This window comes from Patagioenas fasciata, chromosome 19 (genome assembly GCF_037038585.1).
Source record: "Patagioenas fasciata isolate bPatFas1 chromosome 19, bPatFas1.hap1, whole genome shotgun sequence".
Taxonomy (NCBI): Eukaryota; Metazoa; Chordata; class Aves; order Columbiformes; family Columbidae; genus Patagioenas; species Patagioenas fasciata.
The window spans coordinates 3674293-3694254 of NC_092538.1; the positions used below are offsets into that span (position 1 = coordinate 3674293).

The 19962-nt window shown below is 48.8% G+C and overlaps 1 protein-coding gene across 2 annotated transcripts in view; it reads left to right on the forward strand.

Annotated features, from left to right (window-relative positions):
- The first annotated feature begins 2585 nt into the window (after positions 1 to 2585).
- The window catches only part of CALN1 (calneuron 1), a 133267-nt gene continuing 115890 nt past the window's right edge, over positions 2586 to 19962 (forward strand). The window contains exons 1-3 of one of the 2 annotated variants that reach the window (XM_071816940.1): positions 2586 to 2711; positions 3513 to 4368; positions 18163 to 18287. In XM_071816940.1, the coding sequence (XP_071673041.1) occupies positions 18170 to 18287 (118 nt within the window). In that variant the 5' untranslated portion in view covers positions 2586 to 2711; positions 3513 to 4368; positions 18163 to 18169. The remainder of the gene's footprint in view (positions 2712 to 3512; positions 4369 to 18162; positions 18288 to 19962) is intronic. The other variant, XM_065853361.2, reaches the window with a different exon arrangement.

The following is a 19962-nucleotide window of genomic DNA, read 5'->3' on the forward strand; positions in this document are numbered from 1 at the left end:
CTAAAATCACACACTAGCTTCCCCTTGGATGCCGCATTTATTGCTGCCATATTTATCGTGTCTTCACCTGATGCTTTCCCTGGTCTCAAAAGAGGGATCGGCAATGAAATGAAGACCTTGCAGTGCCTACGCGGCCGTGAGTTTGCTGAGCATCTCTTCATGAGCTGGGTGGTACCCAAATGTACTCACTCCGACTGGTGTACAACAGCTTGATAGCAAATTACATCAAGCGATAATCCACTTGTCCTTAGAGTGACAGCTCAGCGCTGACAGTGACAACTATCGCCGGTCCCCAACAGGCAGCCAGGCAGGTCTCTCACAACAACCTCCCCTGCCTTGCATAATTTTTCAGCGCGTTACTTTGGCACATTAGTATTATATTGTCTCTCACCGTATCATTTTCAGGAGCGCAACGTGAATGTCGCCATGCTAATTTCCGAGGTAGACTTCTCCTCCCGGAGAGCATCCCCTCCCATTGCCACCCCCTGCTGGGTGGACCTGCCTTTCTACCATCTCCTTAAAGCAGAAAATTTGACACGATCAGCTCTGTATTTTAACAAAAAAAAAAAAAAAGAGAAAGGGGTCACTGGCTTGTTCTCCTTACGCAGACACAAGTTTGTAGATGTTCTGGATGTATTTAAGCATTAATGAGAATTTGGTTCTCTAACAATTTTTAATAACAAATATATAAGCCTAATGGATTTTCCAGCTACTGTTTTCAGCCATGAAGGTTGGAACCTTTTTGGCTAATGTCTTCCAGAGCTGAAGGAGAGGAAATTAGCTAAAGGCAGGGAATAATGTTCTGCCAATGAGGAGCTTTGCCCCCAATTTGCTCATCCAAGCAGCCCAGCTGAAGCTGAGGGACTCACAGCTGAAAGTTTCCTTACAGGTCGAGCAAACAAAGAAATTAAGAAGAGATTGTGCTGAAACAGTCCTGTCATTCACCTTCCACTGATGGTGCTGAGGGCCACGTTACTGGAACGGGAATAATCTTCCCTCTGGACATAGGAAGGCAGCTAACTTAATACAAATGGTAAAATTGCAAGATGTAGTCAGGCCTGCACAGCCCTTATGGTTTATAAGGGACCATAGTTAAATTCCTGTGCCTCCATCCCAGCCCCCAGTGAGGGGCAGAAGGATGCAGAAATCCTGTGCTTGTGGAGCACAGCTCAGCTGGTGGAGCAGAAATAGTTTGATATCGATGGAGATGGGATTTTTAGTGTGTGTGAGGAGCAGAGAAAGCAAAATCCCTCTGCCTCAGGTTCCTGAGCCAGCGATCGTGTTCCTTCTGATGGTAAAATCCCAGCCTGGGGAATGGCATGGCCCGGGAGGCTGGAAGGAAGGAGATGGGAAGGATTTGACATCAGAAAAATACAACACAGGAGGATGTGAGTTGAACAGTTTTGAGCCATAAAATCAACACTTATTCTGCAGCTTTGTTTGGTGCTCAGAGCGTTGCTGGAGATGCTGGGTGGCTCCCCAGGCTGTTTCCCAGGTTTGACCAAGGCAGTTTTAGATGACTTGTGTTGGGTTCTCATTAGAGACTCTCCTGCAGTCAGCTGATTTCACCATCACCTTTCCTCAATGATCTTCAGCAAAATTTCACCCTGTTGGAAGAAACCTGGCTCACTTTTCCCCAGATGTGGCTTTTCCAGTGGGTTTACCACTACTGGGCAGTGATTCAAAGAGCCTTTGGTGCATTTAGAAAAGGAAGCAGAAAGACAAGCCAGCTCTGGCAAGCCACCGAAGATGACTGCAGCAAGGAAAGGTATCTCCTGGCTGATCTGTGGTGGTAGTCGAGCAGCCTAAGGAGATGTTCACAGCAAGCTGGGAGAGGTGCTCTCCCTCAAGCTCTTGTTCTGCCACTCCGTTGAAGTCAGGACCCCCCGGAGCTGCCAGCATCAGTGATTTGTAACTACTTGCTCTGCTGCTCAACATCAAACAGAGGTTTAGGCAGGCTGGGACACTGGGTTAGGGAAATGCACACCTTTGTGCACACGGGAGACACGTGGAGATGTGGTTTACATTCCTCCATTGCTGTTTCTAAATAAGGAACCAGCAGCCGATCCCCCCATGCTAAAAAGAGACCTGCAGAGCTTTTGGGGAGTGAACTTTCTAGGGGGACTGAGCCTCACAGAGCTAATTCCTGTGTGGTCGGGGACTGTTGAGGGTCGTGCTCTTTCCCAGCTGCCCCCGGGAGGGAGGAAATAGGGGCGGTGGGAGCTGCTGGAGGATGGAGCACCCGGAGCGCGGCCCCGCTTCCCCGCCCGCAGCATCGCTCGGGGTATTCGGGGCTGGGGGGGTGGAGAATGAGGGGGTGGCTGGTGCCGAGGTGCCGGCGAGGAAGGGGTTAAGGGGGGGCTGCCGCAAGGTGGGCCGCGGCGGAGGGTGTTCCCCGGGCGGGCGCTGCGGCGCCGCCCTGGCCGGGGGGAGCGCGGTGGGGCCGGGGGGCTGCGGGGGCCATGGGGGGGCTGATGCTGCGCCGTGTGCTTCAGCGTTCCCTATTTTTTTTTATTTTTTAAATTTTTTAAAATTTCTTTTCCTTTGCTCCGCCATCCTCACCGCCCAGATCTCTGCCTCCTCCCTCCATCCTCCTTTGAATAACTCGGCCAGGAGCGATCTGGAGGAGGAGGAGGAGGAGGAGGAGGAGGGAGGAGGGGGGGGAAGAGGAGCCGAGCAAACCTGTGGCGGAGGAGCCGGCTGGTGGAGAGGTGAGTCGAGGAGGGGGTGAGACCCCGCTGAAGGATGGGGAGCACCGGCTGTCCACCGCCCGGGGACGGGGGGGGTGTTCGGAGGGAGCCGGCTGCGCGGTCGCAGCACCGGCCCCGGGTTGGGGGGTACCCGGTGCTCCCCGGAGAGCCGACCTGTTGGCCGGAGCGGGGGCTGGTCCAGCTCTGCCGGGTTCATTAGACGGGGCGGCGCGGAGCGGGGTGCCCAGGGGGGTCTGCGGGTTGGATGCTTATCCCCTCCGGCCAGCCCACGCTGACCCGCGGGAGCACTCGCTTCCCCGGCCCCTCGTGTGTGTGTCTGTGTGGGTTGTTCACGAGTGTTTCGCCCCCCCGCTTTCCTTGTGGGCACACGTTTGTGGAAAGGGGCGAGCAAGTTGCCATGGAGCGGTGTCACATCACTTTTGGTGCCCACAAAGCCTTTTTTTTCTGAATTTCTGGGCCCATCTTCCTCGTTGGTACCGTGGGTGATGTAATAAGTGCTCGGTATCTATGCGGTGTCCTGCTCTCGTGGAGTTAGATAAGAATGAAGATCCCAGAGCAGAGGGAGCATCTGCCATGTGTTTGAATAGATGGGTCTTAATGAATCTGTCAAAATCAACAAATGTACCCGACGGAGGAATTTGGCCCCCAACACCTCCTCATGCCGCTGTCGGCAACCAAAAGACGCCCGGAGAGAGTCCTGCCGGTCACCCAGATACCTACTAATAGCTTTAATGCATTCAGCCCAGCCTCGTTTGATTTCCAATACCATTTGAATCACCAGATTTAACACATGATTTGCAGCGATTGCCTCCTGATTTCCCCTCTCGAGCGGCAAAAGGAAAGCGTTAAGGAAGGCTGAGGTGCCGTTGCTTTGCTGGTGTCCTGAGCGTGAGCTGTTTCTCCTGTTACTCACCAGCAGCTCAGACCTTTTTCCACCCACCAAGTTTTACTGTTTGCCGTGTAGCAGCTGCATCCCCCTTAGCACACGCCGCACCGTGTCGCACTAATTCACCGGGTGCCTTGCAAGCTTGTCTCGGCTCTTGGTGGCTTTTGGAGCCTGTGGAAAGTCGTCGGGATGCAGCTGGGCCCCGTCAGGAGACGATAGCGGGACGAGATCGGCCGGGCTGTGGTCGCCGGTAACTCCGCCGGAGGAGAACGTGTGTGATCCTGTGTCACCCCGTGTGCTTGCTGGACTACAAGAGGATCTCCTCATTGCCTGGGAAATCGAATTCCCCCATTGTTCAGCTGTAAAATAGCTGCACAAGGCCGCGATTGGCAAAGGACTGGATCACCCAGGTTGCTTACATCACGTAGGCAGCTGCCACCGAAATGACACACTTGATTGAAGGCCAAAAGAACCATATACGTAACTGCCTGTGATTAAGCTCCATATGATGCCTCAGAGCAAGTAAAAACCCCTCCTTCATCTCATCTGGTTTGTAGCAAGACAGCCGTTGCAGGGATATCATTTGGGTCATGTTGTGGCTTTTTGGGGATTTTCGTTTTGTTTTTGTTTGGGTTTCTTTTAATTTATTTAATTGCTTCTGGCTGTAAACTTCCATGACCTGCATCAATCTGCCGCCGCACCCTCGCGCGGTGCCCCATGAGAGCCTGGTGCTGTAAGTGTGCTGGTAGCTGGGAATACAGATTTTACCAGGTAAGAGCTCCCGATGCCATTTTTGTTGGACGAGGAATATTCCAGCGAACTTCTTGTGGGGAGGGAGAGGCTCTTTGTGCACGTCCTTTCCCCACCGGCGTGTGTTTGTGGCGGTGCGACTGTTTATTTCTGGGAAGGGTTTGATAGGGGAAGCTTCATCTTTTCAGTTTTTGGAGTCTTTGTGGATGCTTAGCTGTTTCTTCAGAGTGTGCACTGTACCTGTGGATAAATCCTCTCTGCTGTACCTGTGGATAAATCCTCTGGTGAGGCAGTTTGCAGATCTCCGGGCAGAATCCTGATGGGGTGGGGAGGGATGGGGAAGGTGATGGACCCGGGGCCAAACCTGCACCGGGTGAAACTTCCAGGTAGCGTAAGGACTGCAGGGTCCCCTCAGGCAGGGCTCTGTCATGCAGGAGCTGGTACCTGCTCCTGTACTTTTTGGCGGAGCGCAGACCCCATCTGGTCCTCAGAACACCTTCCATTAACTTTTCGGTGGGGCAGAGTCAGGCTGGGACCCGATCCTGCAAACTGACTTCATGAGTCAACAAAAAGCGCTTTCTAAGCATCTCCCTGCTATGGAATCCCAGGGCAAAACTTGCAAAAAAACCTACAAACCATTTATCGAGAAATAGTTTGCACAAATGCTAATTTAACAGAACCTCCTTCCTTTCGTGTCTCAGCTGCCTGGGTCGTGCCTCCTCTCTCCGTACTCACACTCTCTCTGATTTCATTATCACACAGTTTTTGTCCAATCATAACATGCTTGGGGATTATGCTGATGCAGCTTATTCCTACCATATCATGATAGATGGCTATGTATAAATATAGATGGATATATAAACAACATTTTTGTGGCCACTTGTCCGGGCTTTCCTTCAACAGCCTGAATCCCAGCCCAGGCTTGGTACGTTTCAATGGCTGGTCCCACGCAGCTCTCGCAGCCTCCAGAAAACCATCCCCTGTAAGTTACAATGCGATGCAAGTCCTCTCATCTTATTTTTCTTTAAATGACCTAATTTCTAAGCAAAATCGTCACTTGACCAGTAGTGAGATGGTCGTGCTGTGCACATTCTATCTTCCAGAGTTATCGTAAACTGAGCAAAATACCCATTGAGAAACTACTTGTGTTAGAAATACCAGCAAACATCATTTTAGTCGATTTGGGCACATATAACTTTATTGATTCAGCATGAAATATGGCAGGCAGTCTATTAGGAGACACAAAATGAAGCAGGCAGAGCCTTTTCAGGATATGTTGAGCAGGTTGTATGGGTCTGAGGGTGTTCGTTTTAGCCCGGTGGATTGCTAAGGTAAACTGAAATGGTTTTTATGAGTCCTGTAAACAATAACAAGTGAGTTTTATTCAGTTTTATACAGCCCATAACTGAAGATATATTAGTTAGCTCAGCTGTTAACTGGGGGAACCGATAGGTCCGGAGAAGCCTTGCAAGACTGGGTAGCCTTTAATTGTATTTTTAACCTGTGAATGTGGTTAGTGTTAAAGTGTAAGCAACAAACTAAATACTGGGTATTATGCAATAGTACTTGAGCTATCATGAAAAGAGGGCAATAGAAACAAAGTGTTTTATAGGTCTGCTTTTAATTAAATGCATCTACTTTGATGAAAGCTCTAAAATGTGAAAATGTTTCTTAGAATGAAGACATTAAGCAGTGGTAGTTAAAGCCACAGTGTGGGTTTAGTCTGTCGAACCTGAAGTCCATGGATAGGATGTGGAAAATGTATAGAAATTCAGTGGGTGGTTCTAAAACTGCCCTCTCATTCCTTGAACTTCATATCTGCTTGTGGAGGCTTACCGGCCATAATTGTATATACATTTTTACAGCATGATAAAAGAATACCTTAAACATCTGCACTGCATGCTGGCATTGTCTGCTCACAGCTGAGGATCTCGAGCAGCATACACCTCCCCTTTTCATGCATTTTTGAGCCATTTAACCCAGTTGGAGGTTTTGGCTCCACACTGTTTGTTGCCTGTAGCTGTACCCTGCTGTGCTGGCAGCCCCACAGCTTTGGGGGTACTGGGGTTACTGGTGTTGCAATGGAGGGCACCAGGGGTACTGGTGTTGCAATGGGGGGTGCCGAGTACTGGGGTTGTGTCTGACCCCCCAGCACGGAATTGATGCCCAGCAGCGCGGGGAGGAGCTTGGTGGAGATGCTGGTTTGGGGCTCTCTGAGCCTTTTCCTCACCCTCCTGTGTTTCTGTCACCATCATATGTGTTTATTGTAGCTCTTCCACATGGTATCTACAGAAGGGGTTTGGATATGTATAAATGCTCTAAGGGTTAAAATCTGCCCGCTTTGCCTTTTAATAGGGCACAAGTGTGATGGGAGCGGCTGAGGGAACTGGGGGGTTCAGCTGGAGAACAGGAGCTGAGGGGAGACCTTCTGATCTCTGAACTGCCTGAAAGGAGCTTGGAGCCAGGGGGGTCGGGCTCTGCTCCCCAGGAACAAGCGCCAGGAGCAGAGGAAACGGCCTCAAGTTGCGCCAGGGGAGGTTGAGGTTGGATGTGGGGATCAATTTCTTCCCCAAAGGGCTGTGGGGCATTGGAACAGGCTGCCCAGGGCAGTGCTGGAGTCACCAGCCCTGGAGGGTTGGACAGACGGAGATGAGGTTCTCAGGGACATGGGGCAGTGCCAGGGGTGGGATAATGATTGGATTGGATGATCTTGAGGGGCTTTTCCAACATAAATGATTCTGTGATACACAGATACCGGGTTTGCCTGTGGTCACTTCATGTCCTGGAGCATGACACAGGTGACAGCGTGGTGGGCACGTGACCACAGAGAGCATCTGCATGCAAACGATTTATTTGGGATTTCTTTTTTCCCTTGATGCTGGCATTTTAATAACGTGAGTGAGCCTGAGAAGCTGAAAGCTCGTTCAGTCAAGGGAATGGACGTCATTGATACCCCGCACAAACTCCAGCTTGGCTTAATTCCTTCCTAACCTAAATTCCGGTTGTGTTTGTACTCACTCCCTGGCGGGGGCCCGATTCTGCAAAGAGGTCACTGGGCCAGAGCCGCACTGAAGTTAATGAGTTGCAGTGAGCGCCCAGGATTGATCCACTTTAATGAGGTTTTCTTCTATCTCCTCTATTTGTGGGACCATCGCTGTTTGCGTAGATACGAGGATCATCTTGAAGGGTTACCCAATCTGCAAAGCCTTAGGCAAACAGCGGAGTGAATAAGTTGGCTTGGATGAGCAGTGCTGGTGGTTGCAGCCTGTCCCAGTGAGGGTAACTGGAGTCTGACCATTACATCCCATGATCACTGCAGCCCCTGAGGGGACGTGTTTGGAGACCCAGACGTGTTCATATTGCTAATTGGCAAGTTTCTTCAAGGGCTTGAGGACGTGTCTAGAGGTTACCAAGGTTGTCACAGTCATGTGTTCTTTGAGAGGTATTTATATGTTCATCCTTGATCTTAGATACTTTGCTCTGACCCCTTTAAAAAACTGCACTTTAAGAAAAGTACCTTCTCTACCCTATTTTGTTTGGGTGTATTGGTGACCTCCACCAGGGCAGTGATTTCCCCATGGAGAGCTGTCGGCACATCAACTGTTATGGAAATGAGGTTCTAAATAGTTGATCATCCCTGCCAGGTATTAATGTTGGGAACAGCCAGCCCAAGAGCAAATCCCAGGAAAAACAAGAAAATAAAGTCTCCATAACTGTTTTCAATTATTCTGTCTCACTGGTTCTCCTTATGTTTCAGGAAGAAACATGCAAATCTCTCTGGGTCTAGCTTGTTTACAGACTGCTCGTGGGTTTAAAATACAGCCAGCATCAGATTTCTGTTGTACATTTCCTTCAAATAAATGCTGAAATAAAAATAAGGATGCTGTAATTTGTGCCACCCCACGAGCTAAATACTGCGTTCCAGCAGGAAATGATCATTTTGGTTTCTTGGAACAGCTTTACTATAATCTTCCAAAGACCGGTAGCTCACAAAGAAAGAAGCGCAGACTTTCTCAAGGCAGCTCAGCTCTCTCTGATAGGATCTGGTTTCTTCTGAATTAAGGTTTTTGGATGATTAAGCGCTTCAGTGTGCTCAGGTCCCCCTGAGTCGAGGAAGAGCTTCAGCTCTTTGCAGCATCAGAGCACCAGAAGGCCCATCCTGCCAACTGCTGTGCACATATAGAGGGAATTGCAGGTTTGGGGTCTACCTATATACTCTTCTCATAAGCAGCTGAATAGTTTCGTGGCTATAGAATCAGAATCATTTCGGTTGGAAGACACACTTAAGATCATCAAGTCCAGCCATAACCTAACTCTAGCACTGACTCGTGTCGCTGAGAACCTCATGTCCGTCTGTCCAGCCCCTCCAGGGCTGGTGACTCCAGCACTGCCCTGGGCAGCCTGTTCCAATGCCCCACAGCCCTTTGGGGAAGAAATTGTTCCCCAGATCCCACCTCACCCTCCCCTGGCGCAACTTGAGGCCGTTTCCTCTGCTCCTGGCGCTTGTTCCTGGGGAGCAGAGCCCGACCCCCCTGGCTCCAAGCTCCTTTCAGGCAGTTCAGAGATCAGAAGGTCTCCCCTCAGCTCCTGTTCTCCAGCTGAACCCCCCAGGTCCCTCAGCCGCTCCCATCACACTTGTGCTCCAGCCCCTCACCAGCTCCGTTCCCTTCTCTCAACTCGCTCCAGCACCTCAAGGTCTTTCTTGGCGTGAGGGGCCCAAAACTGACCCCAGGATTTGAAGTGAGGCCTCACCAGCACCAATTGGTGTGAAACAGCTGCTGTGGGTGGACAACGCACCATTGGCTGAGGGTCCTGGCCACCTTCTGCAGTGGTGCTGCCAGTCCTGTGCATCCCAAGGCAGGTGATACCTCTGGTGTTCTGCGTGGATCAATGCCTTGAGCACAGCATCTCTAAACCCTTTCTCACCATAGCTTGTTCCTGGGTTAATAGTAGTTAATATTAACCAGCCTGGTGGTTCTGGAAACTTCTTGTTGGGGCAGGTCTTTATTTGGGTCAGTTGACCCTCACCCAGCAAGCAAACAGGGATCCTCTTTTTAAACCTGTATCCTCTTTTAAAGCTGAGCCGTAGTATTTGTGTGAAGACTCTTTCTCAAGGAAACCAACACCCCTGAATGTTTGCAGTGGGGAAATGCTTGCAGTGTATCTTGGTATGAATCTTACACTATGATCTACCTCAATTTATATGAGAATTATTCCAGTGTTATGGTTACCCTTGGCTCTTTAGTTACCTTCTGGCTCATTTAGATATGTTGATGGCTCCAGTCCTCATAGCTCCTAGGGAACTTTCTGTAGGAACCATCAGCTATTCCTGTTAAAAAATAACCCTCACCAGATGTCCAAAAGCCTTCTTTAAAGAAGAGGCCTGGCATAAGTCATATTTATTGGGAGTAATTAATTGTCCTGTTAAAAACCCTAAATGTTTTGGCATTTCATTAATAATACATAATCAACCAACAGGCTATTTGTAGTGTGTTACTTTGTTAAATCTGCTGTATAAATTGTCATTATTTATATATTTCATGTTTATAATTACTCATCTGTGACGCACTCAGTCTGTTATGAATAATCCATTGTATATTGTTTTTTTAAATAGGATGCTTGCTCAGTGTGCTGGGGGTGCCAGGAATCGCTGCTAATAATGTCTTGATGTCTGATTTATGCCTGTGAAGTGAAGGCAACTGGACATGAGTAAATGAACAGAAGCACGTTCAGAAAATTGTCCTCAAGGCACTCGATAAGCAAACACTCAGCTGTTGTGAGTGGAGGCAAAAATGGTTAAACAGAGCAGGGAAACATGTTAGAAATGCGTTACAGGGGGATAAATACGCACAAGTGATTTTTCCTCGCTGTTTTTACATTTTATTCATCTTGGCTAAAAGCTCTCTGGTTGTTGTTTGTTGGTGGTTCCAGAAAAAGAGAAATCTTAGGGCTACGAAGATGCTGAGGGGTCTGGAGCATCTTTGTGATGAGGAGACACTGAGAGAGCTGGGGCTGTTGAGCTGGAAAAGAGAAGCTGAGAGGGATCTGATCAATGGGATCAATAGCTCAGGGTGGGTGTCAGAGGATGGACCAGACTCTGTTCAGTGGTGCCCAACGCCAGGGTGAGGGACAACGGGCACAGACTGAAACACAGGAGGCTCCATGTGAACATGAGCAGAAACTTGTTTGCTGGGAGGTGCCAGAGCCTGGCCCAGGCTGCCCAGAGCGGGTGTGGAGTCCCCTTCTCTGAGCCATTCAAACCCGCCTGGACCCACCTGTGTGATCTGCTCTGTGACCCTGGGTGAGCAGGGCTGGGCTGGGGATCTGCAGAGCTCCTGCAGCCCAACCAGCCTGGGGTTCTGGGATATTTTTGTATTTCAACAGCAAGGGCTGTTGAGGGGGTTGGTGTCATGGTCTGAGCAGTTGCAGGTGATAGTACAAAGCCTTCCTTGCACCCCCTGATCCACAATTTGTGCTCAGCTAAGCATGTTCGGGATTGACATTATCCATACCTGGGGGAGGGCAGGAGGAGCCCCCGTTCTGTGTTGGAAAGAGAAAGGGAATCACTGGGCTTAGACATGGGGTGGTCGTTGCTCCTCTTGTCAGTGTTAGCTGGACAGTTTTGGCAGGGAAGATGGAAAAAGGGTGAGGTGGAAGGTGCCTGAGGAAGCTGCAGGTCCATCAGCCGCACTTGTTCTCAGCACCAATGCTGCTCAGCCCCTCGGGGTGAATTCACAGACTCCTGGTTTTTAGGGCCCAGGAGAAGTGTCAGAGCATCTAATCCGGAAAGAAAATATCACAAGGCATTAGATTTCGCCCTGTTAACTCCAACAGCGGGTTGGGAAGCTTGCACTTGGCTAAAGCGTGTCTGCAGCAAGGCATCTGGGCCTGTCTGGGACACAGCGATGTGTCACTCCTTCTGGTACTTTGTTCCAATGGTTAATCACATTCACCATTAAAAACTCTTGCTGAATTTCCAATTTGCATGTTTATAGCCTTCAGCTTCCCACCACAGAAGCCTTTTGCCATGAGATTTTAGAGCCTTTTAGTAGCCTGCGTTGTTTCCCTCTCATAAACTGTTACCATGGTCTCAAACAGTGGTGACACTGCCCGTGGGTGACACGTTCCGTGGGTCCTGTTGTGTCACAGAGGAGCCGAACGCACGGGAGGGAGCGGGAGGTTGGTACGTGCGCACTGCAGCCTCCTCAGGGATAAAAACTCCGTTTCCAGACTGATTTTTTCATGTTTCCAGGTGAATTATCGGAGGTGGGAAGAGAGGAAGGTTCAGAGATTTATTTTGCTGCGTTGCTGACTCTTCTTTTGCTTTTTATCATTGGCCCGGAAGCTTTCAAAGACACCTGTGGTTTATATGAAAATGGGTATTTTCTATTAATCCTGGCTAAACTTTACCCCTGCAGCAAGAGGCTGGAGGCAGCGGAAGGAGCAGAAAGTGGGAGAGGGCGGGAAAAAAACCCTTGGGATTTCTGGCTGCAAAAGGCGAGGATGAGTTTGAGGACTAAGAGCTTGTGTGAATGGATGAAATGCTGGCAGCTTGCTTAGGATGGCTCTGTAATCGTGCAGGGTTAAGCCTGTTTGGGAATGGCAAGGAGTCCTTATCCCCTTAGCACGTGTTGTGCTTGCCCTGGAGATCCAGAGCTATCAGGTCATTGCAGTCCTCTCCTCCTGGCACTTTAAGCTGAGGATCAGCCCAGACCACAGTTGAAAAATAACAAACAAGTGTGGTTTAAAACTGTCCCACTGTGCCCTCACATGTTCGGCTTTCAGAAAGAAACGTGTATATTTTATACTCGACCTGACGTCCGCAGCTCTTCCTTCAAAGGCGGCCGCGCAGCTTCAGTTGTTTAGCGATGTGATGTCTTTTAGCGTGACCTTCCTCTTCTTTTTAATTTCAAATTTTCTGGAGAAGGTGAGAAAAAAGAAGCAGCACAAAACCATCTGAAGCGCCTGCCGCTTTGTACTCCTCGAACCTGGAAGTTTGTCGCTCGCGAAGTGGCTCTGTGGCGCTACATCCATTAGGCTTGTCACTCAGACTTTGTTTTCTGCATTTCAGAGGATTCTCTTCGCAGTTCCAGCCTGGAATGCTGAAAATGGTTTAAGGTTTGCAAAGTCCTTTTACCCACCGATCGCCGTGGGGAACTTTATTGTTGGTATCCCAACCCGCTATCAGCAAGGAGATCTCCATTTTCTTGGTCGTTGTCTGGAATAGGGGAATATTTTCTCAGGCTTCTGCCCGTAAATAATCACATACAGCACAAATGCCGTGTGCGGTGTGATAAGGACAAGGAGGGTCAGGGCTAAAACTGGTCCATAGGGGCCAGTTTTATCTGTACCTGTGCCACCACCAGCGAATGCGCAGTGAATGTTGTGTGCTCACTGGATTAACGCCTCATGTTCGCAGTCCATACATCCTTGTAAAAGGTATGAAATTAATCCGGATGGCTTGATGTGCTGCAAAATATCATGTGTGTAAATGCTGGGCCTGGCTTCTGATAAGCAACCCTGGTCCCAGAAAGTGAGAGCACTCCTGTTTTCCAGAAGGAGAGGAAAAACCCTTTCAGAGGAAGCTTTAGGGCTCACTTACACTCACAGCCCAACGATTTGGTATTAAAGTCTGAGGAAATTTGGCTTCCAAAAACGGTCCGATGGGTTTCAACACTGGACCGGGAGCAGGGAGGCTCTTGTCTTTCTCTTCCTGTGATAGGTCTTTATATATAGCCCAAATAGTTCTTTCGGTGTGTTTTGGGAGATTTGGCTTTATCGGTATCAATAGTCAGAAAACACACACTTCCTCAAAGATTTTCCTCGCTGGGAGGATCTATTTCAGGGCTTTGTTTAAGGCTCCCTATACACTAGTCCTCATTTTTCTCAATCCCGAGACCCACTTATATTGATTTAATAGCTACAGAAAAGCCATCTACCTGAGCACGCTTTCATTCCTGTGTCTCTTTACTCACCTGAGTTGAGACTGATTAAACACGACTTCTGCATCTTATTGCAGCGGCTTAAATCCTCATCCCAGAGCTCTCAATGTGCTCCCCTTCCCCTTCTCTGTGTCCTCCAACCTCCTCCCGATGCCACAATGAGTCTTTTTGGGCCCTTCAGACTTTCCTTTGGTAACTTGGGCTCAAGTTGCTCTTGAGGTGCCAAATTTTTGCAAAAAAAATGAAAAAAATGATCTCTAAAGCTATTGTTAGCACCAGTGAACGCAGGTGATAAGGGACAAGGTGACTTAGTGCTCTTCCTAGCAGAAGGATTTTGCCAACGCGATGTGTCTACAACAAAACGCTTGGCTTGTCTTCCCTTAACTATATTGGCTACAAACACAGACGTGGGGATTTAGCCCAGCTTAGTTGCTCCTGTACCAGAGAGCCCGGACTAACCACGGTGCTCCTTGGGAGAGAGGGAGAGGCCTTTTGCATGGACAGCAATGAAAGGCAAAAATACCAGAATAGCAATAAAGACTCTTTGGAAAGTTGATTGTGTTCCCCAAGCGATGCGTCGTGCCCAGAGCACGGAGGTTCAAATTGCCCAGGAGTTTCCCAGGTGATGCTCAGGAGTCTGTTTACTCTGTACTTCCCTTTGGATCCAGCTAAATATTACACAGCCAACCTGAAAAGATAATGGCAATTGTTCAGCTCTGGGGAAAATGGGATAATTTTTCGGAAGTCACTGCTCTTATTTGTCTTAGATGTGATAATGTTGCTCTGCCTGGGGAGAAGCGTCTTTAATACTGTTGCTTCATTTGATGAATTTTTAAAGGGTTTTAGAGTGAGCTGGGGGACTTTACAGCTACTGTTCCAGTTTCCTTACCGTCTGGTTGCTTCATGGATTTTCCGTGTATTCCTGTGATTTTTTTTTTGGTTTGGTTTCCTAAGAAAATGAAGCTTATATTGCCATACTGCACGTGTGTGCTTGTCCATCCATATATATATGTTTTTCTCATAGTATCAGCTTGAACCCTCTGCTTGACTTCGGCCACATTTGTGGGAGAGTTGGAAACCTCAGTTTTACCATCTTCCCTTGTTTCTCCACCAGCATCATCTTTGCCTGGTCCATTTGACACCCATGGGACAGTGGCCGGGCGACTGGTCAGCGTCCAGGATGGGGATCCAGCCCAGGTCCTGTACAACCTGCTGGGTCAGGATCCACCAAGTTGCAGCTGAATAGAGAAGGAAAATACAGATACTGGCCAGACATAACACCCAGACAGTGCAAAAGGTGGGGTGTGTTATGTGCCTGAGGCTGTAAAAACCAGGATTAATTCCAGGGCATCATTTTGCACTGCACACAGGAGAGAGGTTAGCAAGAAGTCTTTTCCAAATTGTTAGCTACCAAGGGAGATCCAGGATCAATACAAATTGATCCTGATTCCAGCTTGTTGACTGATACTCGAGATAAAATTTCCAGTTTAACAGCGGTGCGGATTTTCAATTGAGTCTGAAAGCCTTTTTTAAAAACGTATCACAAGAGCTGGTGAGGAATGTAAACCGGAGTGAGAGTAGACATATGAGCATCGTGTAACTGCCTTTTTTTTTAATTTATTTTTTTCCCTGACGGCAAATTGCTTATGAACATCTTATAAATTTCACAAACGTGGTTGTGCTGAAAGGAGGGAGCGAGGCTGGCAGCGCTGCCGCCGGGCGTTACGGGGGATGTAACCTGCTGGTGCGCTTGGCGCAGACACCGAAACCTTGGCAAGGTACCATGGTAACATTTCCATCCGTGTGTTTATAGGTTCTTTGAGGGCTTTTTGGTTAAATGTCAATGTTTGCAAGATATTTTTTTTCAAAGAGATTTTCGTTGCTGCAAAATCCCACTATGGCTTTGAAAACTGCTTTCAGTTTGCAAGTCGTTGGGTGGAAAATGTGTTAGTTTTGAGTGCTCGGAGATGGAGAGCAAGGCTGCTGCTGGCTGCCTGCTCGGAGGCTCATTGTACTGCTCTGTAAAATGGGGCAGGAGCCAGAGCATCTTCCCCATTCCCATCCAGAGGAGGTGGGTGCACGTTGGTGTAAATGTAGCGTGTTGAAGTGATAAAAAGCTGTCAGTGCCCTGAACTCCAGCACCAGCATCTGCTGATGATCAAGCGCCCGGGAAGGGCATCACCATAGTGTGGGGTGGATCCCACCAGCACCAGCTGACTTATGGTTTGAGTTTACCCATGGTCTCCGCTGGCGCTGGAAGGAGCAGCCATAGGCAAGATTAAGATTACTGTGTCTCTAACACAGACATGTGGGCTAAATCCAGAATGAGCCTGAACCAACCTTGCTGCGCTGGGACAGATCTCTGTTCCCAGACAGGCATCGGTCACTCATTTCCATTAAGCTTTTTGGATGTTTCAGCATAGGGTGCTTTGCAAAACGTGGTGCTTTGCTGTATGAGCTCTGCCCCAACTCCTTTTTTAGCTGTTTCCTGCCCGCCGTGCAGGCTGGGTTGTGACAGCGGGTTCCCGTGTGCGGGATGCTGAGCGCTCCCAGAGCTGCCTGTCCCTGCTCGGGCGTCTGGCACCAGCGCTGCTGCTGGGCCGGTTCTGAGCATCTCTTGTTGAAACTGGAAGCAGGCTGAGAGCTGCTGAATTCCAGCAGGGATTCTGTTGAATATTATTGCAATTTAAAAAAAAATGATCTACCTAGGTGGTAGAATTCAATCCAGAATTTCTCACTCTGGGATATAATGGTTCCCCCCCAATACTAAAATGCATTACAGGACCTCAAGTGGGAGCTGATTTTAAGCACTTTCTCCTTCAGGGGAGATGCAGTGTCTTATTTTTTAATGGTTATAGAAGCAAAGGCATAAACAATTATTTCAGGAATGCTTTAGTGCACCTAAATACATGGCTTGCAGTTACTCCGACCGCGGGCAAGCTCAGAGAGTGTGAGGGGCTGAGCATCCTTCCCCAGCCCCGTGGTCTCATAGCATCCTCACCCCACAGCTCCACCTGGGCCATTGCAGGTGTTAGACTGAAATCTCTTTAATTTGGTAAGGGTTTGAAAATCAGTATAATTGCTTTTACATTGTGTGTGTGATTATCAAGAGGAAACAGGGATCAGTTGCTGCCTGAATGTTTTGTGGTGGGACTGGGAGTTAATGAAGAGGGTGCGAAGGGCTGGAAGTGTCCCCGCTTGTCAGGACCTAGAGCGGCAACCTCACCCATGTGTCTCCTCATGGGGAGGTAAAATTGCCATCTTAGTGCAGAGCAATATGTCAGAGTGAGCAATATGTCAGAATGAAATACATTCATTGGCAAGTGCTGGGAAATTACAGGTATGCTTAATGAAAAAGAAAGCCTTGTTTACGGTTCCTAATGTGCTGCTGAAGAAACTGGCTCCCAAATAAAAATACTCAAACTTACGATTAGGATTTATTTACATAATTACTGAGAGAGAAATTCTAGGTACGTGCTAAGCAGCGCAAGAGAAACCTCAGGGCTTTTCTTCTTATTCCTGCGTCTCGAGGTTACTTTGCTCTTGGTGAGTCTATTAAAGCTTTTACTAACTCAGTAAGGCAAAAAGGCATTTGTTACAAAATTAATACATATAGATGTATGTATCTATTTGTTTTATTGACTGTGGTAAGAACATATGGCTGAGTAAGAGCCAGATCATCCTTGTAATTGTAGTGTTGGCTGGAGAACGATTCAGTAGGTGGCACTTATCTCTTTATGGCAAAGCAAAGCGATGTCCCAGCGTGGCTGTAGTGAGAATGTCCTTGGAGTTGGTTTCCAAAGGGGCTCTGGCCCCCACTGGTGTGGGATCTGCCAAAGTCACCATATAGGTTTATATTGATGGTGAGTTCCAAACCGTGCTGGCCGCTTTCCAGCCCCTGTGGAGACCCTGGCCAGATCCTCGGCTGATGGCCGGGTGGTTCTGTTGACTCTGATGATTTATATTTGCTGGAAATGTAGAGGATAAAAAGCACCAGGCCCATGATGGGGCTGCGCGGATTGGAACCAGCCAAGGGGATGACAAATCTTCCTCTTAATATTTCAATTGACTTTTGCAAACTTGCCTCTTTTCTTGTGCATCCTAAATCAATGTGTAAGTGCTGCTGACAGTAATTTCCACTTTTGTCTGTGCAGATGGCCGCCCTTCACTAGGCTGCGGTGTTTATACCTGCTAAGTTTGCAAACACTTCCCTGCTACAGCCTCCCATTGAGCTGTATTTTTCCTTAGCTGTCATATTGGTGAGATGAAAACGTTCTTTGTTGGGCCCTGCTCGAATGTGAATTTGCTTTTGTCAGCGAGGGCCGCTGAAGTCTGCGGTGGAGGCACCAGCGGGACGCGCATCCCGCCCCGCACAGGCGCTTTGGGCTGGGGGTTGAACCGTCGTCGGGGTCTGGATGCTCCAGAGCGGGGTCTGAGATTTGGGGTCCAGACCCTTGTGTGGCTTTGAAAGTCGAGCTGCTGGATCCTATGACTTTTTAATTGCATGTCAGTGTAGACCCTTATGCACTATATAATTATTACAAAATAACAAATCTCTAGGCTGAAAGCTGCAATGTGAATGCTACAGAGTCCAGACTCCTGTTTTCCTAAGGCGCTGCTGTTCTATCTCTGCTGCCTCTTGTTCAGCATAAAGAAGAAGCTTTTGCTTTTTTATTTGTTTATTTAGCTCCTGTCTTAGAGAGCGAATAAAATCTGCAATCCATCACTCATGCACCCAACTCCAGTGCGCGTTCCCTGGTGTAGGATGCTCTAGTCTGGGTGACTCTTTCAAAGCAGGCTATTGTGCTACTGCGATAAAACAAAGACAAGTGACTAAAATAAGCCTTTCTCTTCCCTTTTCTCCTGTGCACAGGGAGAAGATGCCATTCCACCATGTAACAGCCGGCTTGTTGTACAAAGGCAACTACCTGAACCGCTCCCTCTCGGCTGGCAGCGACAGCGAGCAGCTAGCGAATATCTCCGTGGAGGAGCTGGATGGTGAGCAACGGCCTCGCGGTTTTCCAAAGGGGGCTGGGAATGGGGTAAAGTTCATTTTCACCTTGTCTGGAGCGTTGTCATGTGATAACCGGAGTTATTCTCCCCGCGAAGCAAGGAGCAAAAGGCAGGTCAGAAGATCAGGGGCAAAGAAAACGTCCCTGACTACAGTTGTGTTCAGAGCTGGAGGATGAATTTAGCCTCAGATTTTGTCCTTCTCCCTAGAAATGAGGCAGCTTTTGAAGGACTAAGGCTGCTTTTTATGGGCAAAACTTCGCAAGTGAGAATGTTAGACTAATATCTTTTCATAGAGATGCCTTCAGCCTTTCCCAGGAACCTGCAGAGCTCAATCTGTCTTCCTAGCGAGACTTCTCTTTTGCTTTGTGGCCTTTCGAAAGTGAGGTTTCTCTCTTTGTCTCGAGATAACAAGGTGCACGGAGGTGGCTTGTGGCTTAAGAAGCTGGGAAGTGCTTTAAAATTCCCTTTTCCAGGTCAGCGATTGGGAGCGCAGACTGGCAAAGGCTGTCAGGAAGATTTTCCACATCTGCTGCCTGTAGGATCCCGTAATTTCCTCTCTAGAAGGTGGTTGCTGCTAATTCCTCCCGCCCTGCAGACGGGACGTGAGGCCAGGTCAACTCCCAGTCTGGTTCCTGGTGGGGAGGTCTCTTTTGGGCCATTTGTGGCTCACCAGGGTCGTTTATAAGCAAAAGTGAATATTGCTGACAGCTGGTCTTTGAGGGCTGTGGAACACATTGAAGCTTTTGGTTTGCTTCCCAGTGGACATTTGGTACAAGCTGTGATCACGATCAGTGGTTTTGATGGAGAACTTGGTGAGGAAATGAGCAAGAGAGTGCTGCAAGGTGGAAATGGTCCTTCCAGGACAGGTTGGAGATGTTTTGGCAAAACAGAAGGCCAGCATTTCTGCCCACCCTCCCCCTTTTCACCTGTGCTTTGGTAAATTGGACCTCAGTTTTCAAACCTTTTCAACTTGGAACATTTGGATTTGCTTTTGCGACTTTTACATCAGCTTATCTCAAGTGCAAAGAGTGTCTTCTGAGTGTTCAGAACTGCTGCTCTTCTTCCTACTAGAATGAGTTGAGAGAAGGGAACGGAGCTGGTGAGGGGCTGGAGCACAAGTGTGATGGGAGCGGCTGAGGGACCTGGGGGGTTCAGCTGGAGAACAGGAGCTGAGGGGAGACCTTCTGATCTCTGAACTGCCTGAAAGGAGCTTGGAGCCAGGGGGGTCGGGCTCTGCTCCCCAGGAACAAGCGCCAGGAGCAGAGGAAACGGCCTCAAGTTGCGCCAGGGGAGGTTGAGGTTGGATGTGGGGAACAATTTCTTCCCCAAAGGGCTGTGGGGATTGGAACAGGCTGCCCAGGGCCGTGCTGGGCCAGTCACCAGCCCTGGGGGGTTGGACAGACGAACATGAGGTTCTCAGGACATGGGGTAGTGCTAGACTTAGGTTATGGCTGGACTTGATGATCTTGCAGGTATCTTCCAACTGAAATGATTGTATGATTCCCAATGAGTGTGTGCTGAACGCAGTTCAGGTGATAGATACAACGCGCAAAACCACAGTGCCGCTTAGCTAAGAGCCTGGGAATGCCAGGACTGCAGAGGTGCTTTCTGGGCTCTTCCCCTGGGTTACAGGAGCATCACTTGATGATTTGAGTTGGTG